At 35.0% G+C, this 15802-nt stretch overlaps 1 protein-coding gene across 2 annotated transcripts in view; it reads right to left on the reverse strand.

Annotated features, from left to right (window-relative positions):
• Exoc4 (exocyst complex component 4) overlaps window positions 1-15802 on the reverse strand; it is a 722212-nt gene that overhangs the window by 603544 nt on the left and 102866 nt on the right. For both annotated transcript variants that reach the window (XR_010044694.1, XM_003467878.5), the window contains exon 7: window positions 15-189. Coding sequence is in view for 1 of the 2 variants with exons in the window: in XM_003467878.5 (XP_003467926.2) it covers window positions 15-189 (175 nt within the window). In the remaining variant the exon portion in view is untranslated. The remainder of the gene's footprint in view (window positions 1-14; window positions 190-15802) is intronic.

Raw genomic sequence — 15802 nt, forward strand, 5'->3', positions numbered from 1 at the left:
TAAAAAGCCCTTACCTGCAACACATCTTGGATCTTTACCCACACATCTGCCATATCATACAATTTGATCTCTTCCTGCTGAGTCGGCGGAATCCCAACAGCATCCTGCAGATACCCCAGGACCACGGAGTGCGCAGAGGCTACAGCATTAAACTTGTCAAACAGTAGCTCCAACAGCTCTAGAAGCAACCTAGTGGCAAAACAAACAAATAACATAAACATGCACACAGATGTTTTACACTGGCCTGAAAGAAAAACATCAAACTAAGGTAAAAAACAATAGTATACTTCAACATACCACATTTCAACAGATGTGAGTCTAACAATTTTAACACCTAAGCAACTTTTAAAAACTTACCCAAGCCTCATTTTACTCTGCTATAAAATGGAACTGATTTAAAAATTCAAAAATAAATTGTAAACCTAAACCAACAGCACAGTAGACATTCGTTTCTTCTTTAACATATTTCAGTAATTAATAGTATTACTGCTCTAAATTCATATAGGCAGCCTAAGAAATTCATGCACTTTTTTCAGACAGAGTTCAGATGTTACAGCAGAGTATGCTATTCCCTAGCAATAAACTGGGCTAGTAAGAGTACTAAACCTTTTAGTCATGGAAAGCTGTGCTTACTACCATTCAAATGTATGGCCTAAGGTGCCTGGAAAACAAAATATATACATGCCAAGTAATCTGACTGTCACTGCAGGAAACAGGTTAGTCATCCACATTATCTCATTTATCATAGTGAGATATGCTGGGCACATATTATCACATCAATTTTATATGCTCAAGGACACAAAATGAGGTTGCAAGCAGCAGGGCCTAGAGCAAAAGCTGATTTTCATGTCAGTGCATTTAGCCACTCACTACCACTCTACTTTGAATGTAGATGCATACTTAGAGATAACACAAAGCTTTTTGTCACAGACATAATGTAATAATGCCTTACAGCTTCACAATCGCCCCTGCCTAAAATCATTTCTTCTTCTGAATGTGGACAGTATTTAATCCTGCCTTCATAGAACCTATCACATGTGGCTCACATATGTGGCTCAATAAATGTGGGTCATATTCACTTATATACAGATATTCTCCCTCTCTTTCTTGTTCTAGGGGAAGTACTGTTTTGTGCTCAGAAGTACTTAGAATGAATGATTACCAAATATTTGCTGAATGAATTTAATATGTATTTCATGAACGAATACACAAAATCTTGCAATGTGAGCTTTATTGTACCGTATATTGTATGGCTCTCAGTTTGTAGCTCTTGAATAGCCTATTAAACCAACATGGAAAGTACAAAGCAAAACCAAAAGAGTTTGATATAAGAGCTTAACAGAAATGTCAACTGCTATAAATAAGAAGTTATAACTACAATCTCATCAAAATGTACAGCATATTGTCTATTTCTACGACTTCTTTACTGCCCAATTATTAAAATGAATGTGCCAATGTGCTAGTCATAACTATCTTATGATAAAATTCTAATATCAATTTGACATTTTAAATGATGAGACAGAACCAACAGAATTTACATAGTACTCCCAAGTCTAAAACATACATAATCTACATATAACATATTGTATTTGTAAATAGGAGCCATTCTACTTTTAGAGTGATAATCTAAAATCTTTTAAATATCATTCATTTTTATAATTACGTGCACTTATAAAGTCTTCTTTCTCATGTGTTATTAAAGAACCTCAAAATAGCAAGAGAGGGGTACAAAATACAGAAAGATGTATCAAAACACAACAGTGAAATAGTTAATTCAGTTGGGAAATAACCAGCGTAAAACTGATCCATGGTATACATAAAATAAATCCAGGATTAAGTGAAGTTTCTATTTTTCAGATAGAGATTTATGCTATGCAAAACTATGGCTCCCAAATAAAAATCTATGGACCATACATATTTTTCAAAGGTGGATAGTAAAATAAGAAAAAATGAAAACACTATGTTACCTTTTCAAAAAGATAAATTTATTTAATCATATATTTTTTATACTCTCATGGTAGGAAAAGTACTGTTATTTTGTCATGGTAATACTTATGTCACCAAATGTCCTTACTTGAGAAAATTTAAAACTAATGACTATATATAAAGCATGTTGATCCACAATATTCTGAAGCCTGAAGTACACTAGTGTTCAAATGTCCTTGAAGTTCTAGATACAAACTAATAATAATGCAAAAACACTAATAGAGAAACACCTCCTATAAATGCATGGGTGCTGCTGTTTGCTTATCTCCGGGATCAGTGAGCTCTATGGCTACATATTTTATCTGTCAGTTAAGGACAAGAGCAGTTCTGTAGTTAGGAGCAGTGTTCCATTTAGAAAAGAGACTAAGAAGAGAAATGAGGTATAAGATGAGATTCAAAGCATCTATTAGCATCATGGAAATTGCTAACCTTGATAAAATGCTGAGACAGTGCCAGCTTTGGCCACTCCTAAGAATCAAGATAAGCCTATTCCTCTATAGTGGCCATTACAGCCACAGGAAAGACAGAGACAGGTAACCTAATAGCTAGGAAGAGACAGGCCAGATATGGAGAGTCTCCATTGGGAACTCTTACTTTGAGCTTTCCACTCACTTCAGAGAGAAAAAAAATACATCTCCTGTCTTACCACAACCCAAGTAAATAATATTAAGACAGCCAGCTACAATCTCAAAACTAAAAATTTTTGTGCTCCAAATGACACCACAAAAAAGTGAAAAGGAAATTCACAAACTGGGAGAAAATATTTACAAACCACTTATATGATAAAGGACTTGTACCTGGATACCTACAGAACTCCTATAACTTATAAAATATCTGTACCTAGGATAACCATAGAACTCTTATAATGAACTTGTACAAGTGAAAATAAATTTTAAAAGAGACAAAGAAACCAGGCATGGTGACACACATCAGTAATCCCAGCACTCTGAAAGTCTGAAGCAGAATGGTGCAAGTTCAAGTTCCATTGCCTTTCTCCACCGAAAGAACCAACAAGCATCAAAAGATGCTCAACATCACTAGCCACTGATGAAATACAAATCAAAATAAAAATGAGAGGGTACTTCAGCCCACTACAATGGTTAAAATAAAAAAGATAAACAAAAAGTATTGGTAAGCTCACAGAGAAATTGGAACTCTCATACAATGCTAGTAGGAATATAAAATGGTACAGCCACTGTGGAAAATATCTTTTTTTTTTTTAATCGGTACCAGGGATCAAACTGAGCAGGTGCTTATGCCACTGAGCTAAATCTCCAGCCTCATGGAAAATATCTTGGCAAATTCTCAAACACTATACATATAGTTACCATAGAGACTCAGTGATTTCATTTTTCGTATACAGTCAAGAGAAATTAAAATGTACATATACACAAAAATATGAGCACAACATTCACAGCAACATTATTAATAATGGGAAAAGGTCAAAATAATCCAAATCTTGAAAATAGTATGCTAAGCGGAAAAAAAGTCACAGAAGGCTAGATATTGTGTGATTCCATGTATATAAAATAGTGACAGGAAAAGTTATACAGACAAATAACACAGTTCTGGTTACTTAAGAGTGGGTGAGAATTGACTGATAAAATATAAGGGATTTGTTTGAGGGGCAAAAAATTGTTTTGATACTGGATAATGGTGATCATTACAAAACCTGTGAATATATTTTAATAGCCCTGAATTATACATTTTCAACCAGTAAAATGTATGGTATGTGAATTGTATCTCAAAATAGATGTTTAAAGGAGAAAAAAAAAACACTAGCTGTGGCTGAGTGAGAAAAGTGAAGGTCTAACCCCTCTCCTGTGGTTCAAAATGGATATGTTAAGTATAAGGGATCACATCTTTAAGTAGTTCTATGCAAGACAGCAGCTCAAGAGAAAAACTGAAACTGGAAATTTGAAAAGTATAAATACTTGAAAGGATGAGATCGCTCAGAGAAAATATGCAGAGTAAGAATAGCAGACTTGGGGCAGAATCCACACTTCAGGAAAGAGCAGCTCGGAGAAGACTATAGGAAATGGCTAGAAAGAAGGAAGGAAGCCAGAGAAAAGTTTAGAAGGCAAAGGAAAAAATGTCAGTAGTCAAAAGATACACAGAGGTCAGAGTAGGGAAAGTGAGAAATTCACAACTCACAGGTCCTGGTGACCTGGGCAAGAAGGGCTTCAGTAGATCACAGCAAGGTGAATTCAAAAGTGGGATGAACAGTGATCTGCTAATAAGGAAAAAGAAACCAAAGAAGTGAATCACAAGGTTTTCAATGGCATACCATTTCTCACCAATATTTACACATCTTAAAAAAAAAAAAGCAAGAAAATGTTCCCCTCATGCATCAAATAAAAAAGATTAGGAACCACACACATAAATAGGCCATAAATCTGCATGCTGGCCAATTTGAAGCTACCAGAAATAAACTGAAATATGTCATTAATATTCATACACACTCTCCAACTGTCCACACAGCACAAGATCGTGAAAACAAGTGTTTGCCTTTAGTTGCAGACAAGATGAACTAAGCACATAAAACCCCACTAAAATAATTTTCCACCTACTCCCTTCACAAAATATTAAATAAAAGAAGGAAAAAAAATTACACTGCAGTTAGCTCAGCTGCTTAAATCAAGTTGAGATCAAGGTTTTCACCACTGATCTAAAAGACAATAGATCAGGCAAGATCATTAAATTGCCTGATGATTCTTTAAACTGAACTGAATTATAAAATGCCTCTTACAGGAATAGGTTCAGAACCTTTGTAGTTTGAATTTCTACCTCTCAGAAAAAAATAATACTCACACACCCTTCTCTCTGACCTTACCACAACTTAGTTTGTAAAGTCTTGCTTGTATTCTGTAAGATACAGTATCTTTCCAATAAAAGCCCTCTTTGATTAAATTAGTAGGATTTGGGTGTTAATTATATAGTAAACAGATTCAGAGAATAAAAAGTAATTCTCTCATTGTTTGCTCATGTTACTCTAGTCTTTAGAAACAAAACAAAACAAAAATTCTGATTACTACATTTAGAAAAGCAACATGACAGTGGTACACCTAGCCCTCTGGATCAGACAGTGCGAAGAGTCCTTATTTTATGTTTATTTGTAATCATATCCAACGCATGAAGGAATGCCCACAATGGAGAAAAGAAAATTGTAGACACAAATAAATTCTTGAATTAAAGCATAAGCAATGTAAGACAAAAGTATTAGGAGAAATCCAGGATTCTCGATACTGATGTGGGGTCTTCCCTCTGCAGGAGGGGAGGAGCTAAGCTGACCACAAACTAGCAGACCATAATAAGGGAAGGTGAAGAGGTGAAGAGGAGCAGAGTGAGAGAAGCAGGGAGCGGGAGCGCACCAAAGGCCTCCCCAGGCTCCAGGAGCTGCGGCACGTGGACTCACTGGCTGCTCCCTGGTTCTGAAATACTGTCATCTACTGGCCCCACCACCTCAGACTCCTGTTTTCCTTCTATCCCTCCGCTTGCTCCCACTGGGTAACCTCGTCCACAGCCTCTCCCTGTCCTGTCAGTTTTCTCAATCCCCTTTTCTCGCTAGGTGAGTTTATGTATCACATCTTCACTAGTTTCTATTAATGACTGCCAAACATTTCACAGAAATGAGCCACCGACCTCAAACTTACAGGACCGAAATGGAACTCTCTTTCCCAGATTTACTTCTCCAAGTTCCTTACATCAGTGAGTCATCTATCACTTGCCGCAGCACACAACCTTCCCCTTCTTCAATCCCAGCTCTCACCAAGTCCCTTAAATCTACCACTTTACTACCTCTCAGATAAGCCTGTTTCATCCTGTTGCTGGTGCTGTCCTGCCAGAGCTGGCCGTATCATCTCTTCCCAGAATCACTGTAACAGCCTCAAACCAGTGTCCTTTCCTCCAGTTCGTGCTTGTTCCCTTCTGGACTATCAATGCCTTGGGGGTAAAAGCTGTTTGATTCATGCCTGCAGTCTTGTATCTGTCATAATATCCAGCATATGATAGATAATAAGTGAATATTTTCTGAATGAAGAAATAAAAAATGAAGTCCAACAGAATGGGAGGATGGAGGTCTGATTATAGAGAAGTGGGAAGGAAACAGGTGTTAGTGATTATAATCTGGTGTTAGAAACCCTAATAAAAATATTTCACACACACAAAAAAAACTGTTTTCAAAGAGGTAACTTCATCAACGTAAATATTAGAACATGAAGTAGTTTCAAACTGAAAGACACACATGTTCAGAGCCAACATTAATAATACTGTAGTAAAATCTATTTTATGTGGAAAAAAAAAAAGAAAAACTAGAAATGTCCAGATGAAAAAAGCACTTGTTCTCAAACACATATCCTATTACCCAGCAGGTTTTTAAATCAGCCTTCTTATAAATGTAAGTAAAATGTTATTTATTCTCCCAGGTCTTCTATCAATTCTTACTTGCAGTTATCCCTATGTAACTTATCTTCAAGCGCCACCAGGGAAAAAACAGAGGCCTAAGAAGAAAATGCTAAGGAATGGTCATGTGTACAGGCACAAAATGTGTATGCTATAAAGCTACAATATCAAGCTGTGAAAACGTTCAATACTTAAGGTGAGATAAGACTATCTGAATCTAAATTTAACACCCAGGGTAACTTGAATTAGTCATTTGGCTGGAAAACTCATGTTTGCAGCCAAGAAGCTGCCTTACTTGGTCATAAAAAAAGATACACACAAGGTAGAAAATCAGTTCTCTTCTACTATTTATCTGCTGAGACATTAATATCGGGGTTCTACATTTTCCCATGACAGAAAAAGTTAATAACCACATTGTAGTTATTTCTCTACAACTATGCTCCAAAAGTTAAAAAAGTACTAAGCTCAGAGTTTATATTTTAAGAGTTGACCAAGATAAAATTAATTCAGATCAAAATGGTCTCAGTTTTACCAGCTTATATCTCACATTTTCTCAGTAAGCTCAGCTGTTCTTTCATTTCAAAGAGGACACAGATCTCATTTAATCGTCAAGGTTATCTAAAGCCGACTTTTAAGGAACAGAGATAAGCTTTACCACTTATTAATAACAAGCTTCATATAAAAAGAAGTTACTATTTGAAGAGTGCTGACTAATTATCCATCTGCACTATGACAAGAAAGGGAAAAACTTATTAGTGTCTTTCAGTTTGTAACTACTTCATGTTCTCATATTTACATTGATGAAGTTACCTCTTTGAAAGCAGTTTTTGTGTGAATGGCACACAGTAAGAATAAGAACACTGACTTCTTTCCTATGTCACTTTGCTCCTGTCAAGTCAGACTTCTGAATTCTGCAGAGATGACCTCAAGTGAAATTCTAATTCTGATACGTGGAAAAACAGTGACTAAAATCAGAGCTAAAGAACCAGTGGATTCTTTTAAAAACCTTCTTCTCATTTCAAAAATAGTATTTCTTCATAATGGAAAATTAAAATGTATCCATAAATCTATTTCCCAAAGATAACAAAAGTTAAGATTTTAGATACATACTCTTAAGTGCTTTGTTATGTATTATTTTAGTATAAGACCGTATGGGCCTCTAAAGAAATTGTTTAGGTAACTAAGTTTGAGTCTCAAGTGAACTAATTAGGATCCATTTACTTTGTAGTTTCTGATCCTACTTTCTAACATGCCCACTTATTTCTGAGAAGCCTGTTATGGATCACAGTGGGGGGGTATGAATGGATATCCAGTACCAGTACTGCCCTTTTTTTTTGGGGGGGGGGGGACACACAAAACCAGGTCCAGGTCAGAAACATCATCTTTATATAAATCAGACAGCAGATTTGCATGGTAGAAAGAGACTACTTCTAATCTTAACTCCATCACCACAAAGCTTTGAATTGTCAAATTAGCCTTGCATATTTCCTTGGATAAATCTGGATTAATAATAATGCCCCTGCCTGGGATGAGGCCATTGGTGATAGTCACTCAGGTGAGATACCAGATGGCAATCTGCTTTGCAAAGCATTAATGCTACAAAATTCAAACACTCTGTGATGTTTGTGATTTTATAAAGAATGTTCTAAAACTTTAACATGGCTAAGAATCACTTAAAACATAGTCTTGTAGGCCCTGTTCCCAGAGATTCCAATTTAATCATCCCCCTACCCCCACCATGTGGACAGTTTGTATGTTGATCTCTTAAGTAACATGGGTGCTATGAATTCTTGGGGCTTCACTATGAGTAGGATTGAAACTTTTTTTAAAAATTTACCTCCTCTTATTTAAAATTATTTTGTCTGAATATTTTATATATTTAATCATTAAAATTCATGGACATTTAATATGCGCCCAGATCTAAATCAGGCTACAAAGTTCAGCCTTCAATTACAAACTCATAATCAAATCTGATTAAAGAGCATACAAAGTGGATGGGTCAGGAGCAAGAAGCAGAAGAGCCCAGAAAATAGGAAACACATCCTGAGATACATACAAGGGTTTTTATAGGAGCAGGAGGAGTTACTGGTGCTGTTGTTGTGCGTTTTGATTTTTGTTGTGGGGTTTTTATTTGGGGGGCTTTTTTTTTCTTTTCTTTTCTTTTCTTTTCTTTTCTTTTCTTTTCTTTTTTTTTTTTTTTTTTTTTGTATTTTTGTATTTTTACCAGTACTAGGGATCAAACTCACGACCACATGCTTGCAAGGCAGGTGTTTATGCCGCTGTGCTAAATCCCCAGCCCCCATTTGGGGGGCTTTTTAAAAATGTTGCGAGATGGTTTTCTGGCACTACTAGTGACTGAACTCAGGGCTTTCATACTGGGCCACGTTTCAAGCCCTTTTTTCAAATTTGTTTTTTTCAATGTCAAGGTCTCACCAAGTTTCTAAACTGTCCAAGTTGGGCTCAAACTTTCAACCTTTCTGCCTCAAATTTCCAAAGTGCTGAGATTACACTTGTCTGCCACGATGTCCAGCTTTACACATAGTACTTTAATTCCATCTGACATCACCTCCATATATTACTACGGAAGAATTTCACTTCACAAAATTTCATCTGTGTGTTTGTTCTGTAAAGAAAAGATCGTGTCCATTTAAGCTTGGAGTACCTTTTGTTATATGATGCCAACCAGAACACAGAAAATGGCAAGAACTATAAATAACTGGGCATGGTGGGGCATGCCTGTAATCCCAGCACTTTCAGAGATTAAGGCAAGAAGATTTGGAGTTTGAACCCAGTCTGGGAAATTTTTTGAATTGTCAAGACTCTGTCACAAAATTAAAGATTTTTAAAAGGGCTGGAGATATAACTCCATACAACAACAATTTTCAATTCCCAGTACCCACAAAGTGATATATTGCACAAAGGGTAACACTGTAAAGTTAAAACAATCCATGAAATACATTTTGATTCAATTTCTAGACTAAGCCTGCTGTAATTCATATACTAAGAGAAATCAAAAACAGATTTTTTTTAATTTTACCAAATACAAAAGATTTAAGAAAGGTAGTCATTCTAAAATCAGGAATAAGACAAAGATGTTCACTATTAGCACTCCTACTGAATACAGTTCTGGAATCATTAACCAGAGCAATTAGAAAACAGAAATAAAAAGAATAAGGATAGGAAAGGAAGAAGTTAAATTACCACTATTTGCAGATGACATGATACTACTCAATATAGAAGATCCCAAAAACTCTATCAAAAGACTACTAGAGTTAATAAGAAAGTTCAGCAGTGTAGCTGGAAACAAAGTCAGCACTCAAAAATCAGTAACATTCCTGTACAAAAACAACAAATTCACTGAGAGAGACAGTATGGAAAGAACACTTTTCACAGTAGCATACACAACAACGAAATACTTAGGAATCAAGCTAACAAAGGATGTAAAAAACCTACACTTTGAATACTACAGCACTCTAAAAAGAGAGATTGAAGAAGATATCAGAAAATGGAAAGATATCCCTTGCTCTTGGTTAGAAAGAACCAATATTGTGAAAATGGCCATGCTGGGGCTGGGGATTTAGCTCAGCGGCATAAGAGCCTGCCTGCAAGCAGGCAGTCGTGAGTTCGATCCCCATTACAGGTAAAAAATGAAAAAGGCAAAAAAAAAAAAAAAAAAAAAAAAAAAAGAAAATGGCCATGTTCCCAAAACTGTTGTACAGATTTCATGCAATCCCAATTAAAATACTATTAACATACCTTACAGATCTAGAGAAAACATTCATAAAATTCATTTGGTAACAGAAGAAACCTAGAATAGCAAAGGCAATTCTGAGCAACAAAAGCAAGGCAGGAGGCATTTCAATTCCTGACTTGAAATTAAACTACAAAGCTACAGTGATAAAATCAGCATGGTACTGACAAAGAAATAGATCTGAAGATCAGGAACAGATTAGAAGATGCAGACACAACCACAAAGAAACTCAATCACCTTAACTTGACAAAGGGGCTAAACACTTTCAGTGGAAGAAAGACAGTCTCTTTAATAAATTGTGCTGGAAAAATTGGCTTTCCACATGCCAAAGACTGAAACTAGACCCTTACCTATCACCATTAACTAAACTAAAGACAAAATGGATCAAAGATCTAAATATTAAAACAGGAATACTAAATCTACTGAAAAACAATGTAGAAAGAGATCTTGAAGACATAGGGGTAGCAGAGAGTTCACAGACAAAATGCAAACCTCATGGGAAGTACTTCAAAGAATCAACAACTGGGATCTCATCTTATTAAATAGGTTTTGCACTTTAAACGAAATCACCAACAAGAAAATCCATAGAAAAGGAAAGAATTTTAGCCAGTAGTCCCTCAGACAAAGGACTTATATCCAGAAGATACAAAGAATTGAAAAAGCCCCCTAAATTCAAAGAGCCATCCCAAAAATGGGCATCTGAGATGAATACATATTTCTCAGATGAAGATATACAAATGGCAAATAAATACATGAATAAATATTCACCATCACTGGTCACTCAAGAAATGCAAATTAAAATAGCATTGAGATTCCATCTCACTCTGGAAAGAATGGCTGCCATCAAGAAATCAGCCAATAACAGATACTGGTGAGACTGTGGGGGAAAAAGGAACCTTTCTCCACTGTTAGTGGGAGTGTAGATTGGTGCAGCCACTATGGAAATCAATATGGTGATTCCTCAACAAACTAAGACTGGAAGTTCCATTCAATCCAACCATTCCCCTCCTGGGTATTTTCCCAGAAAAACTGAGGTCATGTCACAGTGATATATGTGCAGTCATGTTTATAGCAGTACAACTTGTAATAGCTAAATCATGGAAACAATCAAAATGCCCATCAACCACAGAATGGATGAAAAAGATGTTGCATTTTTATACAATAGAATATTGCTCAGCTATAAAAAAGGATGACCTTGAAGCTTTTACTGGTAAGTAGAGGCAACTTGTGACCATACTCATAAGTGAAATAAATCAGACTCACATTTGTAAATATGGTAGTCTCTCTAGTGTAAAAAGTAAGTAATAATAAGAAACTGAAAAAGTAATAAGATCCAAGATGTACAATAGAAATTGTAATAATGAAAGGGAAAGAAAGTGCTCAAAAAGGCAGAACTACTGGGATAAGGGAAAAGAAAAAAGAAAGGAAAGGATTATATGTATGTTGGTAAACATATACAAATTTATGTATGTATATGCACATTAGATATATAACTATACTATAATCTCTCAGTTCATCAAACAGAACAATTTGTGGGGCTGGAGATTTAGCTCAGTGGCATAAGCGCCTGCCTTGCAAGCAGGCAGTCGTGAGTTCGATCCCCGGTACCGATAAAAAGGAAAAAGACAAAAAAAAAGAACAATTTGTGCTGTCACTGTTTGATTGTTTTTGTATCTACATTTTGTAACCTGAACAACTAGTTCTGAGATAACAATGTACAATACATTAACTAATGTTAATTCCCTACTTTTTCATTTCTTTTTTTAAATTCTGTATCATTTCAATTCTTTTTTGTTTTTTAAAATAAAAGATTTGGGGGTGGGGATTTAGCTCAACGGCATAAGCACCTGCCTTGCAAGCAGGTGGTCGTGAGTTCGATCCCTGGTACTGATAAAAAAAAAAAAAAAAGAAGATAAAATAAAAGATTTAAAAAGGGTAAAATTGGGCAAAATGTCTGGCCTAACTAACCAAAATTCCTTTTTCTAAAGGCCAACAATATGCAAAAGATAACCCATATCCAGAAAGCTATCCAACTTAGTATTTATAAAACATCCTTGAACACTGTCAGTACTTTCAGTTCACATAATATGTTACAGAGAGAGCTATTATCAATTAGTTTATTTAAAACTCACTAAAAAATATAGACTTGGGGCCACCCATGTAAATAAATTGTGTGTCTTAGCAGAGCAATGAGTTCCAAATGTTAAAAAAAAATCCTTTTATTTGTTGTAGAAAATGTTTCTATTACAGCTGTGGAGGATATAACCTAGTTAAAGATTAGTAGAGTTTCTTTTCTATGTCCTGGTTCATTCTATTCATACTTGTCAATATTTAATAGTTGAGTGTATTTAAAGCATGTTCTCACTGATATGTGTAATCAAAAGTAGAGATTTAATCAAATGGAATCATAATCACTGAAGTTAAATTCACTTGCTTCCCTCTGCTTTGATTTGAATTAAGTACTCATTTAAATTACATTGAGGCCCTTCTTGATTCTGGGCATGTCCAGGTGCTACATGCAATGCTTGGGAATGGCTACAAGAAGCCACAAGGACAAATTCCCGACCTTGTTTCAAAGCTGCTTTTAAATGACCTTGCTGTAAAATGAAATAACCAATCTCTACTAAGCCCTGCATTTCAAATACTTAGGAGAAGAGTAACTAATACAGAAAAAAGAGACGAAAGGAAATGCTATTTTGAAAAAGAAATACACACCTGACTCTATCCACAGGTCTAAAAAGAATCAGGAGAAATATATCATTTATTTCTCTTTCATAAACATTATATTTTTACTATAAACTGACCTTGGGGGGCCTACGCCTTTGGATTTTCTCAGAGATAAAAACTACTTTATTAAGCATGCTCTATTACATCAATATGCCCTCCTGATGAATTCTAAACTCCAAATTTTTAAAAATATTTTTATAATACATATTTTCAAATTGTATAGCAATAACTCAATTCATTTCTGAAAAGCTACAGCCTCCACAGGCTGAGAAACCAGGGGTAATACATTTTGGGAAATGAGGTCATTATTAACCTTAAAAAGATCATGACTATAAAGTAAATGATTGGAGTTATAATTATTCAGTGTGCATTTAGTGCTAATCATGACAATCAATTACATGACTGATATACAGACAACAGAATTGAAAGGGGTATACAGTTCATTATAATATAGCATGAAAGTATAGGGTCTGATTAAAAGAAGTGTGGCCTCTCATTCAAATTCCACAAGTATCAAAGATACACAGCAGTCCATTTTATCTGTGACATTGCTTTATCTAGTTTCAGTTAACCACTGTCAACTGCAGTCCTAAAATATTAAGTGGAAAATTCTAGAAATAAATAATTTATAAAGTTTTAAATCATGTGTCACTTTGTAGACCATGATGAAATCATACCTTTGTCCAGCATATCCCCTCTGTATAGTATCTATCCAACAGTCATTCAGCAGCTGTTTCATTTATCAGCTGCTCAATTATCATGGTATGTTTGTGCTCAAGTAAACTTTACATGGCAGCCTAATGCTGTCACAGTGTCTTTGCCATTCACCTCACTAATCCTATCAAGTATGCATTTTATCACCTTACCTTATTACAACAAGGATGGGTACTATATAGTAAGATATTTTGAGAACATGATCATATAACATATTACAGTATATTGTTATAACCGTCCTGCTTTATTTTCATATTAGTTACTAACCGTTGATCTCTTACTGGACCTACTTTGTCATCAATATGTACACATAAAAAAAAATACACATAGAGTTTGGTACTACTTATGGTCTCAGGTACTCACCGGGGTCTTGGTACATTCTGTGGGTAAAAAGATAGTACTGTACAGTAAAAGGCCCTTAATGACATTGTTTCAACTTTTTAATGTTCTTTTTTTAGTATATAATAGTATGAAAACAAAATGCACCCAGTAGAAACTGTCCTTAAATTCTGAATCTTGGTCTTTTCTTGGATAGCTATGGTAGACAGTACAACACTTTCTTGTGATGCTGAGAACAGAAGCAAGCCACAGCTCATTAGCCACACAACCACAAGAATAACAACTAATACTCTTCAGTAGTGTACTGTTAGTTCAGTAGTGTATTGTTATCAAGCAATGATGTTAAGGAAGTTAAGTGTAGTAAATTCATTTGACGTGATACTTTTCATTTACCATGGGTTGATTGGGATATGACATAAGTCAAGGAGCATCTGTATTAAGAATGGGTGCTAATATGTACTAAAGTTTGGAATGTTTTATTTATTATCTAAGAATGTGGAAGAACTAGTATGACACTAAATCCAGAAGCTATAAAAGAAAATATTTATAAATATAGCCTCATAAAAACAAAAATGTCTACATGGCCAGAAACATCACAGTGAAGAAAAGAAAAGAAACTGCAGGGAAGTTGCAAAATAAATCTCAAAGCATCAATTTCGTAAATATATAGAAATTTTCTGCAAATCAGTATAGAATTCATTTAAAAAGAAATCACAGTAAGCATTATTTGAAGACTAGATAATTGAAAATATCAAACATCAAAAAAGTAAAGGTGATAATGTGTCATTTTTATGCCTTTTTAAAAAATGTGTATCTTCACCCATTCTCCATGCAGCTTACTTTGAAGAAATATATCCATATACTATAATCCAGCATCACAAAAAAAAATTATTTTAATACAAATGAAAAGTTTAACTTCACTCATAGTAGGAAAAATGCAATTTTGAACTATGCTAAAAATACCACTTTTCACCTTTCAGATTGGCAAAGAAAAAAATAGTACTGTTCCATGTATTATAGCTACCATAGAGAAAGATGTTAAACAAAACAGACAAAAATATTAAACAAAATAGACATGGTCCCAATCCTCGTGAAATAGTTCAAAGAGGCAAGAAAGAAAGACCTCAGTCTAAGATCTAATAGACCCTGGTGAGTACCTGAGACCATAAGTAGTACCAAACTCTATGTGTATTTTTTTATGTGTACACATTGATGACAAAGTAGGTCCAGTAAGAGATCAACGGTTAATAACTAATATGAAAATAAAGCAGGACGGTTATAACAATATACTGTAATATGTTATATGATCACAGTACTATTCTTCACAGGATTTCATAATGATACGATCTATTGGCAAAGAAACACACATAAGAATCAAATTCTCAAAATTTCAAATTACAAAATCAAAATTATCCATAGCACAAAAAATTGCTTTCATCTTTAAGAAAAGCATATTTGCAACACTCATTAAAATGTAATCAACCACAGAGGTCAGCAAAAACTGCAAATGATATGCAAAAAAGCTGGCCCCTTTTCTTCTCCCATCTTAGATGTCAGTGTCACTCTTAACTGCACATCTAAAAGACCAAATGATAGGTGTCAGCAAATGAATGCAGCTTGACAACACCCACAAGGGCAGACTAGATAGGGATCTTAGACTGAGGTCTTTCTTTCTTCCCTCTTGGAACTATTTCAGGAGGATTGGGACGATGTCTGTTTTGTTTAACATCTTTCTCTATGGCAGATACAATACATGAAACGCATTTTTTCATTCAACAAATATTTATAATGGGTCAGGTAGACATTGTACTACTTTCTGGAGGTATGATACTAAAAAGGCAAATTGTTTCTCTTCTTTTCCATTCTAGAGGGAGTCAAAAAATT

Source organism: Cavia porcellus, unplaced genomic scaffold (genome assembly GCF_034190915.1).
Source record: "Cavia porcellus strain 051 isolate PalLab524CR breed Dunkin Hartley unplaced genomic scaffold, mCavPor4.1 scaffold_2, whole genome shotgun sequence".
NCBI classification, from domain to species: domain Eukaryota; kingdom Metazoa; phylum Chordata; class Mammalia; order Rodentia; family Caviidae; genus Cavia; species Cavia porcellus.